Genomic DNA, 17,998 nt, shown 5'->3' with positions numbered 1-17,998 from the left:
ACCCATCCATGTACCTATCCAATTGCCGCTTAAAGGTCACCAAAGATTCTGACTCTACCACTCCCACAGGCAGCGCATTCCATGCCCCCACCATGGTAAAGAACCCACCCCTGACATCTCCCCTATACCTTCCACCCTTCACCTTAAATTTATGTCCCCTTGTAACACTCTGTTGCACCCGGGGAAAAAGTTTCTGACTGTCTACTCTATCTATTCCTCTGATCATCTTATAAACCTCTATCAAGTCACCCCTCATCCTTCGCCGTTCCAACGAGAAAAGGCCTAGCACTCTCAACCTATCCTCGTACGACCTATTCTCCATTCCAGGCAACATCCTGGTAAATCTTCTCTGCACCCTCTCCAAAGCTTCCACATCTTTCCTAAAGTGAGGCAACCAGAACTGGACACAGTACTCCAAATGTGGCCTAACCAAAGTCCTGTACAGTTGCAACATCACTTCACGACTCTTGAATTCAATCCCTCTGCTAATGAACGCTAATACACCATAGGCCTTCTTACAAGCTCTATCCACCTGAGTGGCAACTTTCAAAGATCTATGAACATAGACCCCAAGATCCCTCTGCTCCTCCACCTCACTAAGAACCCTACCATTAACCCTGTATTTCGCATTCTTATTTGTCTTTCCAAAATGGACAACCTCACACTTGGCAGGGTTGAACTCCATCTGCCACTCCTCAGCCCAGCTCTGCATCATATCTAAGTACCTTTGCAGCCGACAACAGCCCTCCTCACTATCCACAACTCCACCAATCTTCGTATCATCTGCAAATTTACTGACCCACCCTTCGACTCCCTCATCCAAGTCATTAATAAAAATTACAAACAGCAGAGGACCCAGAACTGATCCCTGCGGAACTCCACTTGTAACAGGGCTCCAGGCTGAATATTTGCCATCTACCACCACTCTCTGACTTTGACCGGTTAGCCAGTTTTCTATCCAATTGGCCAAATTTCCCTCTATCCCATGCCTCCTGACTTTTTGCATAAGCCTACCATGGGGAACCTTATCAAATGCCTTACTAAACTCCATGTATACTACATCCACTGCTCTACCCTCATCCACATGCTTGGTCACCTCCTGATGAAGGGCTTTTGCCTGAAACGTCGATCTTTCCTGCTCCTCGGATGCTGCCTGACCTGCTGTGCTTCTCCAGCACCACTCTAATCTTCACCTTGTCTATTCAGCCTATCAGTGCTGCTCATGATTTTATGAACTTCTAGAAGGTCACACCTCAGCCTCCAACCCTCCAGTGAAAAAAGCCCCAGCCTATTCAGCCTCTCCCTATAACTCAAGCCCTCCAATCCTGGCAACATTTTTGTAAATATTTTCTGGACTCTCTCTCAAGTTTAACAGGAAGCTGGGGCCAATTCCTTCAATACATTCAAGAGGGAGTTGGACATGCCCATTGCAGCTAAAGGGATCAAGGGATGTAGAGAGAAAGCAGGACTAGGATACTGTAACTGCCTCATCAGCCATGATCCTATTGAATGGTGGTGCAGTTTGAAGGGCCGAATGGCCGCCTCCTGCACCTATTTTCTATATTTCTAAGTGATCAGCCTGTTTGTCCAATATTCAGTCATGTTCGGACTGAAATTTCCTCCAATTAATTATTGGGGAGATTGAAGCCATTGTCTTCAGCCCGCCCTCCAAACTCTGTTCCCCTGCTACTGGCTCCCACATTCTCTCCCTGGTAGGTATCTGAAACTAAACCAGGCTTTTTGCACCCTGTTATCCTGCAGTGATGAGCTTCTAACGACACACATTAAGACTGCAGTTTTCTCATTTGACATCACCTGAATTCTCTCCTACCTCAGTTCATCTGCTGAAGCCCTCATTGATTTGTTTGTCACCTCTGGATTCAACTATCTCACATATGCACGTACATGCAGGCACGAGCATACACCCACCCACTGGTGTAAACTTGAGGTCATCTAAACTGCCCAAGACTTTCTACGAACTCCTGCAATTCCATCACCCCTGTCCTCATTGACCCATGCAGAAATCTGGTCAAACAAGGCTTTAATTTTGAAATCCTCATCCTTGTATTCGTATCTGTCGACAACCTTTTCTTTCCCATCTTTATAATTTCCTTCAGTCCTTCAAGCATCCAAAATGGCTGTGCTTTTAAATCTGACCTCTTCAGCATCTCTGATTTTAATCACTTCACCATTTGTCAGTGGTTTGTTACTTGATTCTAAGCTTTAGAGTTCCCTCATTATATCTCTCTTCACCCTTTTCTGCCTTCAGATGGCCCTTAAAGCCTGTCTCCCTTCCCAAGCACTTGGCGATAACTGCTTGTATATCTGCTTATGTGACTTGGTGTCATATTTTGTTCTATGATGTCCCAGTAAAGTGCATTAGTTTCACTACGTTAAAAAGCTACAGAAATAAATAGTTATTATGAGACAGTCATCTTCACCTGTCCTGACAGCAGAATTGTTATCCCATTTTTTATGACTCTGTGGTGCTGATGGGTCGATCATATGTCTTGCTTCACAATTTACAGTCTAGGGATACTCAGCTGACTTCTGATAGCCTTCACACCCCTGTAGTGAGGACCTGAAGCTGGTTCTGCAAAATATTTTTTAAATCTCCTGCTGCAGTGTAATAAAGGGTAAAGGTAAAGTTACCTTAGTCTTACCAGAGGGCTGCTCTCTCGTTGGAGAGAGATGATTGATGGTGGTTTAACCTGAGGGTCACCACACCTCACACAAGGGGAGAGGTTGAGAAAGAGAACCCTTCATGGTAATCTCCACCAATGCAGGAATTGAACCCATGCTGTTGGCATCACTCTGCCTTGCAAACTAGCTGTCCAGCCTATAATGTCATATAATAGGTTTACAAAGTTAAAAATCCCACAACACCAGGTTATAGTCCAACAGGTTTAATTGGAAGCACACTAGCTTTCTGAGCGTCGCTCCTTATCAGGTGGTAGTGGAGGGCTCAATCCTAACACACAGAATTTATAGCAAAAATTTACAGTGTGATATAACTGAAATTATACATTGAAAAATGGATTGTCTGTTAAGCCTTTCATCTGTTAGAATACCATGACAGTTTCACTTCTTTCATGTGTAAATCACAAAACTTTTTTTAAAAAAGTTGCATTCTCAGCTTAGCTGTTAATAATGTTAGCTAGGCAATATGTTGAAGTTATTAGCCCCCTGTGTTCTGATAGCTTGTTTCGGTAAGTTCAGTACCCATAGGGAGGGCCTCAACCGGGACCTTGGGTTCATGTCACATTAAAGGTGACCACCATTGTACTACACACGCGCACACACACACACTCACACTCTCTCTCTCTCTCTCTCTCTCATTCTCTCACTCTCTCACTCTCTCACTCTCTCTCTCACACTCTCTCTCACACTCTCTCTCACACTCTCTCTCACACTCTCTCTCACACTCTCTCTCTCTCTCTCTCTCTCTCTCTCTCTCTCTCTCTCTCTCTCTCTCTCTCTCTCACACTCTCTCTCTCTCTCTCTCTCTCTCTCTCTCTCTCTCTCTCTCTCTCTCACTCTAGCACTCCTATACACCGATATACACACAGACGCCCATACACACCCTTACACAGACACTCACGCATGCACCCCCTCACAGACTTAAGACACTCTGCACTCACTACACACACACACACGTACACTTTCTCACACTCTCAACCCCCAACCCAGACAGACAGACACACACACAGACAAAGACCCACATGCACACACACATTTTGTGGGGTGAATTTGTACTTGCAGGGTTACATTGTACTTTGCTCAAAAACTGCATGAATTCATGTAAAACTCCGTTATCTCACTTTTAGATTAGAATTAATCTAAACATCATGGCATAGACAGAGAACTCAGGGGGTCAACACCTTCAACATATTGCCTAACTATCACCATTGTTAACAGCTAACTTGAGAATGCAACTTTTTTTTAAAAAAAGTTTTGTGATTTACACATGAAAGAAGTGAAACTGTCATGGTATTCTAACAGATGAAAGGCTTAACAGACAATCCATTTTTCAATGTATAATTTCAGTTATATCACACTGAAAAATTTTTGCTATAAATTCTGTGTGTTAGGATTGAGCCCTCCACTACCACCTGATGAAGGAGCGATGCTCAGAAAGCTAGTGTGCTTCCAATTAAACCTGTTGGACTATAACCTGGTGTTGTGTGATTTTTAACTTTGTATACCCCAGTCCAACACCGGCATCTCCAAATCATACAATAGGTTTGAAAGAAGTGGTTGGTGGTTTAAGAGCCATTGTCATTACCCCACACCTCATTTCAAGGGATAGGTTTTTAAAAAAATACTTAATTGCAGTACTTAGCACAGTATGTTTGTGTTACAGGTTATGAATGTTTTTAGCAAGTAAAAATGAACTTTGCTTTGCATTTCTGTAGGACTTTTGCAACCGTAGAACATCCTTAAATGCTTTACAGCCAGTGAAGTACTTCTGAAGTAAGTTTGAAGTTTCAATATTGATAAGCTTGCAGTTAGGAACAGTATAAGAAGTAGGAGTCGGCAATTCAATCCCTCGGTACTGCTCTGCCATTTAATATGATTGAGTGAGTGATCCCGTCTCAACCATAACTCCACTTTCCCGCTTGCTGTCCATACTCCTTCAAACCATTAATTTAAATTAAGCCGGAATTAATTAAAATTTTGTTCATCTCCTCCTCAAATTTACTCAATATCTCAGCAACCAATGTACTCTAGAGTAGTGAATTCCACAGATACTACTTTGAGAGAAGTAATTTCTCCACATGTCTGTTCTAAATCTGCTGCCCCTTATCCTAAATGAAACTGTTCAAGTCCAATCCTTTATATTAAGGGGCGGCTCAGTGGTTAGCACTGCTGCCTGACAGCGCCAGGGACCTGGTTTGATTCCAGCTTCTGGCAACTGTGTAGAGTTTGCACATTCTCCCAGTGTCCCATGTGGGTTTCCTCCGGTTTCCTTCCACAATCCAGTGATGTGCTGGTTAGGGTGAATTGGCCATGCTAAATTGCCCATAGTGTTCAGGAATGTGTAGGTTAGGTAGATTAGTCAGGTGTAAATGACAGTAATAGGGTAGGGGATGGGACTTGTTGGGCCAAATGGTCTGTTTCTACACTAGGGATTCTACTGTAAAGGAATTTAATTCCTGGTCAAATCCCAGCACATTAATGTTAATTCTTTCAAAGAGGATGTACAGATGTAATGGATTGAATGGCTTCCTTCTGTGATGTATCATTTTAGATTTCTAGTACCGCATATGCTTCCCTTCCTTTTGATCAGAGTCAAGCTGGAAGAGAACATTGCTCAAAAAAACCAGGAAGTCCCATCTCGAAACAAGCTTTATGTGAAAGACTTGTCAGTCGCGCCTATCTTTCTTACAGGTGACAGGTTGGTCTTCTGGAGCCTGCTTAATGGAACTTCACCCGCTGATGGGACAGGCACCACAGTCAGTTGTTCATGTGAAAGCGTGCTGCAATTTTAAAATCTCTAGCATGTCATTCAGTGGTTCAGCATTGATTATTTGCACTCTCGATTGACTTACAATTTAATAAGCTATGTGCCTAGCTCAGTCCTAAATGACAAGAAAGGAAGCTGGCAAAATTATCAAACATAAATAAAGATAAGCCATTTTATTTTGGAAGATGGTAGAGCATTCCACCCTTTCTGCATTTAAAGAATCATATATAGCAGGGTAGTATAGTATTATTACAGTTTTGATAAGCTGCAAGTTGGTAAAGGAAAGCCACTGTTTATTATATTCTTGGAATATGCGTGCAGCTGTGGCGTCGTGACTGATTACTTGGTTTTCCCTGAGTGACTTGATTCACCCAGAGAACATGGGACTGACCAGATTGGATCAGGGTTGTCCATAAACAAATTTTGGGTTTTGACAACAGTCTATCAAGGTTATTTCTTTGCTGCCGGTCCAGATTTACTGCATTCATATTCAGATGTTGACACAGAATTTGAACTTTGTTATTATGTAACAAATCCAGTGTGTTAAGGTACAGTAAATGCAGTAAAGGTACAGGCCATTTGTACATCTAGCCAAGAGACCAAACGTTGCAGAAATTATGGTGATAACGTATTTAGAATCCATATTGTGCCAGGTTGTAAAAATACTTTTTGCTTTTTCTATAGATACTTGCTCTATAAACTTTCAAGGGAAATGGGTTTGCATAGAAATTGGTTAAACCATAAGACACAGGAGCAGAAATTAGGCCATTCGACCAATCAAGTCTGCTCCGCCATTCAGTCGTGGCTGATGCGTTTTTCAAGCCAATTTTCCCACTTGTTCCCCGTAACCTTTGATCCCTTTGGCAGTCAAGAACTTATCTATTGCTGTTTTAAATATACTCAATGACCTGGCCTCCACAGCCTTCTGTGGTAATGAATTCCACAGATTCACCACTCTGGCTAAAGAAGTTCCTCCTTATCTACGTTCAAAAGAGTCTTTCCTTTATCCTAAGACTATGCCTACGGGACCTCATTCCTCCTGCCAGTGGAAACATTTTCCTAATGTCCATTTTGTCCAGGTTGTTCAGTATTCTGGAAGTTTCAATCAGATTTCCCACCCCCCCCCCAAATCCATTGAGTATAATCCGAGTCCTCAAACGTTCCTCATATGTGAAGCCTTTCATTCCTGGGGTCATTCATTTGGACCTGTTCCAAGTCCAGTGCATGTTTCCTGATGTATGGGGCACAGAATTGCTCACAATACTCTAAATGTAGTCTGCCCAGAGCTTTTTAAAGCCTCAGAAGTACATCCCTGCTTTTATATTGTAGTCTTGTCGAGATGAATGCCAATATTTGTATTTGCCTTCCTAATTACAGACTCAACCTGCAAGTTTACCTCAAGAGAAACCTGGCTAGGATTCCCAAATCCCTTTGTACTTCAGATTTATGAATTTTCTCCCCATTTAGAAAATAGTCCACGTCTCTATTCTTCCTACCAATATGACCTCACACTTTCTCACATTGTATTTCATCTGCTACTTCTCTGCTCACTGTCCTAACCTATCTAAATTTTTCTGCAGCCGCCTCCCCCCTCCATCTCCTCAATGCTACCTGTCCCTCCACATTACTTTGTATCGCCTGTAAACTTAGCCAGAATGTCCAGTTCCTTCATCCAGATCATTAATGTATAAAGTGAAAAGTTGTGGTCTCAACACTGACCCTTGTGGAAAACCACTAGGCACCAGCTTCCATCCTGAGGAGGACCCTTTTATTCCCACTCCCTGCCTTCTGCCAGACTGCTAATCTTCTCTCCATGCTCGTACCTTGCTTCTTAATAACATGGGCCCTTATCTTACTCAGCAGCTTCCTGCACAACACCTTTCTAGAAGTCCAGATAGATAACGCATTGGCTCTCCATGGTCTAACCTGCTTGTTACCTCCTCAAAGAATTCAAACAGATTTCTAACAGCATGACAAACCCTTGATGAAACTGTGATTACTTTGCCCTATTTTACTATGCATTTCCAAGTATTCAGAAATCTTATCCTCATCAACAGACTCAAAATCTTATGAACAATTCAGGTCAGGCTAATCAGCCTATAATTTCCCATCTTTTTCCTTGCTCCCTTCTTAAATGGGGGAGTTGGGGGGTTACATTAGCAATTTTCCAGTCCTCTGAGACCCTCGCTGACTCCAGTAATTCCTGAAAGATCACTACTAAAGCCTCCATTATCTCTTCAGCCATCTCCTTCAGTTTAGTCCATCTTGTCCAGGTGACTTATCCACTTTCAGATCTTAGTTTTTCTTGCACCTTCTCCTTAGTGTTGGCCACCATACTGACCTCTGTCCCCCCGACTCTCCTGAAGTTTTGTGATATTGCTTACGTCTTCCAACATGAAGACTTATTCAGTTCCTCAGCCATTTCTTTGTCGCTACTGCTACTCCAGCAGTTCAATGTCCACTTTTGCCTCTCTTTTGCCCTATATACATCTATAGAAACTCTTGCAATTTTTTTTAATGTTACTGGCTAGCTTACCCTCCTTTTTTTTTCTTAATTGTCTTCTAGCTTCCCACTGCCCTTCACCACATTATGAGCTTGTTTTTTTGCTTTTATGCTTCTCCTGACATCCCTGGTCAGCCATGGTTGCCTCATTCTCCCTTTAGTATGCTTCTTTTCCCTCGGGGAGAATTGTTGCTGTGTCTCCCGGATTTCTCCCAGGAACTCCTGCCATTGCTGTTCCACTGTCTTTCCTACTAGGCTGCTCTCCTAGTCGATTCTACCCAGCTCCTTCCGCATGCCTCTGTAATTGCCTTTATTCAACTGCAATACCATTACATCTGATTCTACCTTCTCTCTCTCTCAAATTAGAGTAAATTCTATCACAATACTGTCACTGCCTCCTAAGGGTTCCTTGTCAAGCCAGTCTCATTGCACAACACTAAATCCAGTATTACCTGTTCCCTAGTGGCTCCACCACAAGCTGCTCCAAAAAGTCATCTCGTAGACATTCCACAAATGCATTTTCTTGTGATCCACCACCTACCTGATTTTCCCAGTGCACCCACATATTGAAATCCCCCATGATCATCTAACCTTGCCTTTCTTACACCAACAGATAGAAAAGGCAAGTATCTTGTGCCCCAAATCCTGACTACTGTTTGGAGGCCTGTAGATAACTCCTATAATGTTTTTTTTTAAAAACCTTTGCTGTTCTTCAACTCTATCCACACAGATTCTGCATCATCTGATCCTACTTGCTTATTGTTATTGATTTAATTTCATTTCTTACTAACAAGACAACCCTACCCCCCATGATACAAAGAATTGTACACCTCTCTAGAACATATATTCAAATAACAGTAGGAGCAGAAATGAACCATTTGGTCCTATGGTTCTGATCGCCGTTCCAAATTCTTGCACTTCTTTACTGTAGACACGTGGTTGTTCAGTCTCAGTCACCGTTCAGAAGCAACAGCTTATAGGTAAATGATGAATGAGAATAGCTGGCTCGTCTCCAATTCTATTTTCCTTCACTGCAAACAGAGAGAAAAATGCTGAATTTCAGTCTGGAACCTTTCTGCTACTGCATTGTCCATCAGCCCAGGAGCTAATCAAAGAATTGTTGTCATGCTGATGACACCAGACCTACACAGCTGCTCCTGACTGGGGGAAAACCAAATCAGCAATCTGAACAGAGCTTGTCAAACACTCACCCAGGGTGCCGATGAGTCTGCAAGATCCTTCCCACCATTCGGACACAAGTGTTAATGCAACTCTCACTGAGTTCTAATAAGTTGTTTTAAAACTGCAACATCTTCCAAAGTCCTTGTTTGAGGCAGTATACTTTCACAACTTTTGTCCACAATCCAAAATAAATAAAAATATGTGGTCTTTATTCCATCTGTAACCAAGATCAAACCTGCAGACTGTATTCTGGATGTAGTATCACCAATGCCCCTATGTAGTTATAACAAAACTTGCCTACTTTTATAATTAATTCCTTTTGCAATAATGGTCTGAATTTCATTTGCCTATTTAATTACTTGTACCTGTATGCAGCTCATGATTCTTACGAGGATAACCTGATATTTTTTATCACTTTGAGTCTCTTTTCCATTTAAGTAGTATCCTGCTTTTCTATTCTTTCCCTGTGACAGCTTCATGTTTTCCTACATTATACACCATCTAACAATTTTTCCCCACTCCCCTGTCTATATACTTTTTCAAACTTTGTATCCTTATAATTTGCTTTCCTATTTATTTCTGTATCATCAAATATAGTAAGGGGTAGACCATTTAGAACAGAGTTGAGGAGAAACTTCTTCACCCAGAGAGTGGTGGATATGTGGAATATTCTGCCCCAGAAGGCAGTGGAGGCCAAGTCTCTGGATACTTTCAAGAAAGAGATGGATAGAACTCTTAAAGATAGTGGAATCAAGGGTTATGGGGATAAGGCAGGAACAGGATACTGATTGTGGATGATCATAATGAATGGTGGTGCTGGCTCAAAGGGACGAATGGCCTACGCCTGCACCTGTTGTCTACTGTCTCAATGACTGGCCTCCACAGCCTCCTGTGGCGGTGAATTCCAGAGATTCACCACTCTTTGGCTGAAGAAGTTTCTCCTTATCTCCACTCTAAAAGGTCTTCCCTTTCCTCTAAAGCCTTGCCTTCGGTTCTAGTCTCTCCTGCCCATGGAAACATCTTCCCAACTCTGTCCAGGCCATTCAGTGTTCTGTAAGTTTCTATTAGATCCCCCTCATCCTTCGAAACTCCATCGAGTAAAGACCCTGAGTCCTCAGACATTAAGCTTTTTCATTCCTGGGACCATTCTTGTGAACCTCCTCTGAACACGCTTTAGGGTCAAACATCCTTCCTGAGATAATGGGTCCAAAACTGCACACAGTACTCTAAATGTGATCAAGCCAGAGCCATATAGAGCCTCAGAAGCACGTCACTGCTTTTATGTTCAAGTCCTCCCAAAATAAATGCCATCATTGCATTTGCCTTCCCTAAAGAGTGACTCAACCTGTAAGGTTACATTGAAAAAATCCTGGATTAAAACTCCCAAGTCTCTTTGCACTTCAGACTTCTGAATTTTCTCCCATTTAGAAAATAGTCCATGTCTTTTTTTTCCTACCACTTTTCCGTTTTAGTCCACCTGCCACTTCCTTGCCCACTCTCCTAATCTGTCCAAATCCCTCTGCAGAGCCTCCCCACCACCTCAGTGCTACCTGTCCTGCTACCTGTGGGCAGCATTGTGGCTCAGTGGTTCGCACTGCTGTCTCACAGTGCAAGGGACCCGGGTATGATTCCAGCCTTTGGCGACTGTCTGTGTGGAGTTTGCACATTCTCCCCGTGTCTGCGTGGGTTTCCTTTGGGTGCTCCAGTTTGCTCCCACAATCCAAAGTTGTTTAGGTGAATTGGTCATGCTAAATTGCCAATAGTGTTATGAGATGTGTAATTCAGATGCATTTGTCAGGGGTAAATGTCGACTAATACGGTAGGGGAATGGGTCTGGGTGGGATACTCTTCAGAGGGTCGGTGTGGACTTGTTGAGCTAAATGGCCCGTTTCCACACTGTAGGGATTTTACGATTCTATATTAGATTTCAAAGAGCTGACACATGCACAATGTACTGAATTTGTCTCTTTACGAAAGTTTTGATTATTTTTCTTAAATCAACTGTACCGTCCCTGTGATTGTCAATCACTGTGCTGCCTCCAGGGGTGCATGTAACGGACGATTGAACCCATGTGTTTTGTAGGTTCCTATTCCACTGAAATATCTTATCAGGTTAAAAAAAAAGTTGACTTTCTGTCAACTCATCTGATATTTATGCCCCATCATAAGAAACATTGGTGTGGATCAGTTTTGTTTCTAAGAATTTCCATTATGAAAGTTAGTCAAGAAAAAAAGCACTCTTAATTTTTCATCAAACATCTTTAAAACAGTCAACTCATGAAGGAAGGTAAATTTAGTGAGGGAACTGAAGTATCCTGGAGAAGCAATTCTCCTTCCTGTCAAGAACACTATAGCACAGCACAATGGCAATTATTTTCCTTCAACTAATTTTTAAAAATCATGTTCTCTTTCAGTTTCTCAGAGCAGCCTCAGCTTGAAGAAACAGAGGAGTCGAAGCTTTTTCAACTCGTTCCTCTGTTGCTTTCGTGACTACAATGTGGAGTCGACGACCAGCAACTGCAACAGCAATGCTCAGTTCCCAACGGTGGAGGAGAATGGGTCAATTGCTAAGGTGTGTTTTGTTTCACTGTCATTAGTGAACAAGAATTTGGAGAGCAAATTTCCACATGGAAGCTGCTTCTCAACTGAAAACTTACTCTTCACTACCGAGTAACTATCATTGTAAATAAAATATTAATTTACTCCATTAAGAATCAGTTGTCAATCAAAATGGTTTCAGATCAAAAAATTAACAAAGGAATTAGAAATAAATGAATACAATTGATGCTCCTGGTCAGAGCCAACGGTCACCAGCTACTTGCTTCATAATTTTAAAATGTGCCAGTATTTCCATCTTAAACTGAAAGTTGGAGATTTTTGGTAAAAAGTTGTTGAGATCTTTGGCATCACATTGAAGTACCTTTCAGAATGTCTCTGTTCTGTCACAGTTTCATGATTAATTGACCACTTAAAAGCGTTTGGCTTTCTCACAAAGGAGTTCAATAATGAAGAGTTTGCATATTTAGAAACAGAGTTACAGATGAGGCCCGAAAGTATTTTTGGCAAAGGTGCAAACTGTTCCAACCTTTTAAATCTTGGACCATATTCAGACATTTTAATCTGCTGTTAAAGTTTTTGTTTCACTGTTCAAAACTTTTCTAAAGTGTTCTTTAAAGTTGAAAGTTCATAGTTCAAATTTTTTCCAACTGTGACTCCATTAAGAGACTTGAAAATTATTGCGAGTACTCTGCAACCACTCTGTGAGAACTGAGAGCAAGGGCCTGTTCAAACAGAAGCACAGCTGTTGTAACTTGGTCCATAGGGCAGCAGGCATTACTGCCTTGGATCTTGCATGTTCAAAATTTTAGCTGAAAATTTTTAACCATAAGACCATGAGACACAGGAGCAAAAGTAACCCATGAAAATCTAAGCTCTTTCTTAGCTCATAGATTGAATAACTGATTGGAAGCTGGTTAAAATCATTTTGTTACAAAACACTTCTGTTCCCAAAAAGAGAGGCAGAAAAAAGAACCAACATTTTCAAGGTTAAAATAAATAGTTAAGACAGATTTTAGAGGCAAACTATTGTTTAGAGAGAATCGAAAATGAAGGGCATGGCAATAAAGAAGCCAATGGGATGTCACGTCCCCTTGTAATTAAAATTCGGTGAGACATCTGGTACAGAAACAAGACATTCAGCCCAAGCACGTCGGTATTTGTGCTCCGTTTGAGCCTTCTCTTTTCTCATCTAAATCTATCATTTATCCCTTACTCCCTCAAATGTTTTTTCAGTTTCTTTTAAAATACACCATGCGCTTCATCTGCTCCCTGTAGTAGAGAGTTTCCCATTCTTTCTGCTGGTTGGGTAAATAGGTTTCTTTTGAATTCCCTATTGAATTTCTTGGTGACTAAGCCATATCAATGACCCCTGGTTATGCACTTCTTCACAAAAAGAAACATTTCTGTATCCTCTATCAAAATGTTTCATACTATCAAAATGTTCTGTGAACCTTCACTTTGTATCTCCGATGTAGAGGTGACCACATCGGTAGCAAGGGATGCAGTAAACCAGGTTAGAAGAGGTGTAGGTGAATCTTTGCCAGATTTGGAATGGTTGCTTGGGGCCTTGGCCGGAGGTGTAGGGGCAGTTGGAGGGAAAGGTGCAGGGTGTGGAGGAGAGGTGGGAGAGGAATGTGGAGCTGACAAGGGAGTCGCGGAGTGAACGGTCCCTATGGAAAGCAGATAGGGGTGGGGAAAGAAATATCTGTTTGGTGGTGGGGTCTGAATGCAGGTTAGGAAGTAGAAACGGGTGGTGCAGGGTTGAGGAACTGTCTCCTACCTAAAATCCACAAACCTGACTGTGCTGGTTGACCCATTGTTTTTGCCTGCTCCCGCCCCACTGAACTCACCTCTTATCTCAGCTCTGTCCTCTCTCGTTTGGTCCAGGGACACCCCACCTACATTCGGGACAGACCAACGCCCTTCACCTTCTCCAAGACTTTTAATTCCCCAGTCCCCAACACCTCATTTTCACGATGGACATTCAGTGTCTCTACTCCTGTATCCCCAAGGAGGAGGGCCTAAAAGCCATCCGTTTCTTCCCTTGCCACAGGCCAAACCAGTCCCTTTCCACTGATACCCTCATTTGCTTGGCAGAACTGGTCCTCACCTTCAACAATTTCTCCTTTGACTCGTCCGTCTTCCAGAGACGAAAGGGGTGGCTATGGCACCCATATGGGTCTGAGCTATGCCTGCCTCTTGATAGGATATATGGAACAGTCCCTCTTTGTTCACAGTTGTTGTATTCAATTTTGACCACCAAATTACAGCAACAACAGTGAAGCTAGAGAAGCATTCGTTAGTGTGAACCAGAAGTTGGAAAGTATATTTCTAAGAAGATTTGTATCTATGGTACAATTGCATTGGAAAAAGGAAATACTTAATAGGATGTTGATAAAATTATGAAAGGTGTGATGGTTTAATGGATAGTAGGGTGACGATCGACAAATGAATACCCCGGACTAACTAAAGGAATTGAGGACAAGGTGCATCTGATTAAAATTTTTGAACAGCTGTTTTGAAAGCTGGCGCAATCATGATGGATCAAATAGTCATTCCGTGCTGCAAACTCCGATGATAGTCGGTTTCTCAGATATTTCAAAATTCTTTGATATTAATGAATTGCTTGTGAAGAACAGTCATTATTGTGATAAGGCCAAACTATATTTCTTTGCTGTATGACTCTAAACAGACAACTGTAGCAATTAAACTGCACACAGCCAAGGTCCCACAAACAACCTATTAGTCCATTTTTTGCAGATATTGATTGAAGGATAAGTATTAGGAAGAATTCCTTACTTTTCTTGAATCAGTGGTGCAGTCTTTTGCAATCCATTAAGTAGAGAGCAGGGATTTCTCTTCATGACTCATCCTGGAGCTGTCAATAAAAAGTGACATGAAAGGTGCAAAGGAGCACTCGATGTTACTTGAATGTTAGCCTAGGTTATGAGTTCAATTCCTGGAATGGTGCCTGAGACATAGTATACAAAATAAACTAAAATAAAAGAATAATAAAGCTTGTCCTCATTGCTGTAACACGTATCTAATCAGTGTGTTTGCCAGCATCAGTACTTGGGATGAACTTGTACAAAACCAATCAGTCCCAAGGAAACAAGACTTTCCCAGAGACTGTCTCAGGTTGAGGCTTCTTCCAGTTTCCTCCCATTTACAAGCACTGATGGAATCTGATCCCTTGATACATTTAAGTAATTTTGAATGGCTGCTCGTATGACTGGTGGCAAGGCCTTCCTTAAGAAGATTCCACTAATGGCAGAAATCCATTTTTAAGACTGTAAGAAATAGGAACAGGAATAGGCTGTTCATCCCCTTGAGCTTGCTCTACCATTCAAATCAGATTATGGCTGACATATTCATGACAAATCTTTGATGTACGAAAGATTTTTCAGCTCATTGTTTTGGTCTCACTATTATGTCACTATAATTGGGAATGGGTCATCCAATATTGAATTTCATTTGAGGAAGACAGACATAGGCAGACAGATGCGTGATTACTATTGGGACATAATTGATGGTCATTGGAAGGAAGAAAGGTCTGACTCTGATAATCTAATTTTGAAGATGCATTTCTTATAATGGATCAATCTTACCGACTGTCATTTAAACATTGCCAAACTTGAGAGAAAGTGCTCATTTCAAATTCTAAGTTTTAAGTGCTTCAAAGAGACGTGTTAAATTATTAGTTAATTAGTCACTCATTTAGAATATGTAGTGAGTGAGCTTAACTGCGGGTTATGTTTTACAGCCTAGTTAAAGACTGGAAACTTCAGAAAGAGACCTTGTGTGTTATTTAACAATCATCCTATTGAACAAAATGATACAAGTTGTAAATGTACTCTGTTTTCTGCAACAAAATTTAGTTTGTGGAGAAATATATCAAGGCAAGCCAGTAAATCTGTCCACCATAAATTTGAAGAATGCTGTTAATGCATTTAGTTTGAGGATACTTTATTCGAATTCCGTTTACCTACTATCTTATTTTTAAACAACCTGTTTGAACATGCAATGAGTCTTCTTGCAGGGCCAAAGGCTTGCAATCTCCTCCGTGGCTTCCCAGAGAATACTAGGAAAAGTCCTATCCAGCCCAGGGGACTTATCTATTGTTAAGCTTTCTAGAATTGCTAGCACCTCAATCCCATCTAGTCTACTAGCCTGTATCTCAGTATTCTCCTTGACCACATTGTCTTTTTCCTGTGTGAATACTGACAAAAAGTATTTATTTAGCGCTTCCCCTATCTCCTCTGACTCCATACACAACTTCCCACTACTATGCATGATTGGACCTAATCTTACTCTCATCATTCTTTTATTCCTGATATACTGGTAGAAAGCCTTAGTTTTCCTTGATCCTATCCGCCAATGACTTCTCATGTCTCCTCCTGGCTCTTATTAGCATCTTTCCTGGCAAAGTTGTAACTCTCAAGGCCCTAACTGAGCCTCACATCTCATCCTAACATAAACCGCCTTCTTCCTCTTGACAAGAGATTCAACATTTTCTTAATAAACCACGGCTCCCACACTCAATAACTTCTTCCCTGACTGACAGGTACATACTTATTAAGGACCGGCAGTAGCTGGTCCTTGAATAAGCTCCACATTTCTATTGTGCCCGTCCCCTGCAGTTTCCGTCCCCATCCTATGCATCCTGAACCTTGCCTAATCACATTGTAATTGCCTTTTTCCCCGGTTATAACTCTTGGCCTGTGATATATACCCATCCCTTGCCATCACTAAAGTAATATTAACAGAATTGTGGTCACTATCACCAAAGTGCTCACCTGCCTCCAAATCTAACACCTGGCTGGGCTCATTACCCAGTACCAAATCTAATGTGGCCTCGCCCCTTGTTGGCCTGACTACATACTGTGTCAGGAATCCCTCCTGCACACATTGGACCTAAACTGACCCATCTAAAGTACATGAACTGTAGTATTCCCAGTCAATATTTAGAAAGTTAAAGTTGCCCATAAAAACTACCCTGTCACTCTCTCTCCTATCGAGGATCATCTCTGCTATCCTATCCTCTACATCTCTGGAACTATTTGGAGGCCTACAGAAAACTCCCAACGGGGTAACCTCTCCTTTCCTGTTTGTAATCTCAGCCTATGCTACCTCAGTACCTCTTTGTAACTGCAAACTGTCCTTGACTAACAGCACCACACCGCCTCTCTTTTACTAATTTCTCTGTTCTTACTGAAACATCTAAATCCTAGCACCTGCAGTCCTTGCTCTACCCATGTCTCTGAAATGGCCACAACATCGAAATCCCAGGTACAAGGATCACCCACCTTATTCTGGATGTTCCTGGTGTTGAAGTAGACACACTTCAAACCAACTTCTTGCTTGTTGGTGCCTTCTTGCAATCTTGAAATCTTAGTTCTGACTTCACTATCCCATCCCCCATATACTCTAACTACAATTTCTGTTCCCATCCCCTGCTGAATTAGTTTAAACCCACCCGAAGAGCTTTAACAAATTTCATACTCCAGGATATTGGTACCCCTCTGGTTCAGGTGAAGACCATCCTGTTTGTAGAGGTCCCAACTACCCCAGAAAGAGCCCCAATTATTCAGAGATCCACAAGCCTCCCTCCTGCACCATCCCTGTCATATCCTCTCAGACCAAACTCTCAGTATTGTAAACTGAAGGACACAGTGACTAGTATCACCCGTTTCCCCCGGCCAAACTGCAGTATCTTTAATAATTAAAAAGGTAAGTATAAGCTTTGTTCATAAGTCTAGACAAAAGATAAATTGTGCGCATTATACGTTTAATGTTGCTATTTCAGGCACGTTTATTAATGCTGGACTGTCAGCATTTTAATGCAAAATTTAAAAACATAAATTTCAGTTTTCCTCACTCATTTGTTTACAAGTAAAAAATTTTGACTTTTTATGAGTATTATTAGCAATGTGGTTGTAACATTGCAGAAATGAAAAAGATGTATTGCTCATATTTAATTTCTGCCTAGAATTCTTTTTTCGTGAGAATACTGGAGTTAATCTTTCATACATAGCCTAATGTCCTGTTTCTGAACCAATTATAGTACTCTGCTATCCCATCAGAAACTCATGAAATCCTTGCTGTTCATTGTCCCTGTGAGAAAGATAAAAGGATGTCATGTGGTAGCAGATGTTAAAGTGGCTAATGTAAGAGAAGCAAAATAAATGGGCATTTCCAAAAACATAATTGTGATATGAGTAATCTAAATTAATGCTGAGTTTTATCGAAGATATGGGCTCTTGAGAATCTATCTAAAATTCGCCAGA

At 41.5% G+C, this 17,998-nt stretch overlaps 1 protein-coding gene across 4 annotated transcripts in view; it reads left to right on the top strand.

Annotated features, from left to right (window-relative positions):
* Window positions 1-17,998, top strand: part of ctdspla (CTD (carboxy-terminal domain, RNA polymerase II, polypeptide A) small phosphatase-like a) — a 270,808-nt gene that overhangs the window by 169,509 nt on the left and 83,301 nt on the right. For all 4 annotated transcript variants that reach the window (XR_006311761.2, XR_006311762.2, XM_043690860.2 and 1 more), the window contains exon 2: window positions 11,567-11,724. Coding sequence is in view for 2 of the 4 variants with exons in the window: in XM_043690860.2 (XP_043546795.1) it covers window positions 11,567-11,724 (158 nt within the window). In the remaining 2 variants the exon portion in view is untranslated. The remainder of the gene's footprint in view (window positions 1-11,566; window positions 11,725-17,998) is intronic.

This window comes from Chiloscyllium plagiosum, unplaced genomic scaffold (genome assembly GCF_037043375.1).
Source record: "Chiloscyllium plagiosum isolate Xiang-an unplaced genomic scaffold, Cpla_swu_hap1 HiC_scaffold_5, whole genome shotgun sequence".
Lineage (NCBI taxonomy): Eukaryota > Metazoa > Chordata > Chondrichthyes > Orectolobiformes > Hemiscylliidae > Chiloscyllium > Chiloscyllium plagiosum.
This window is presented reverse-complemented; position numbering and strand designations above follow the sequence as displayed.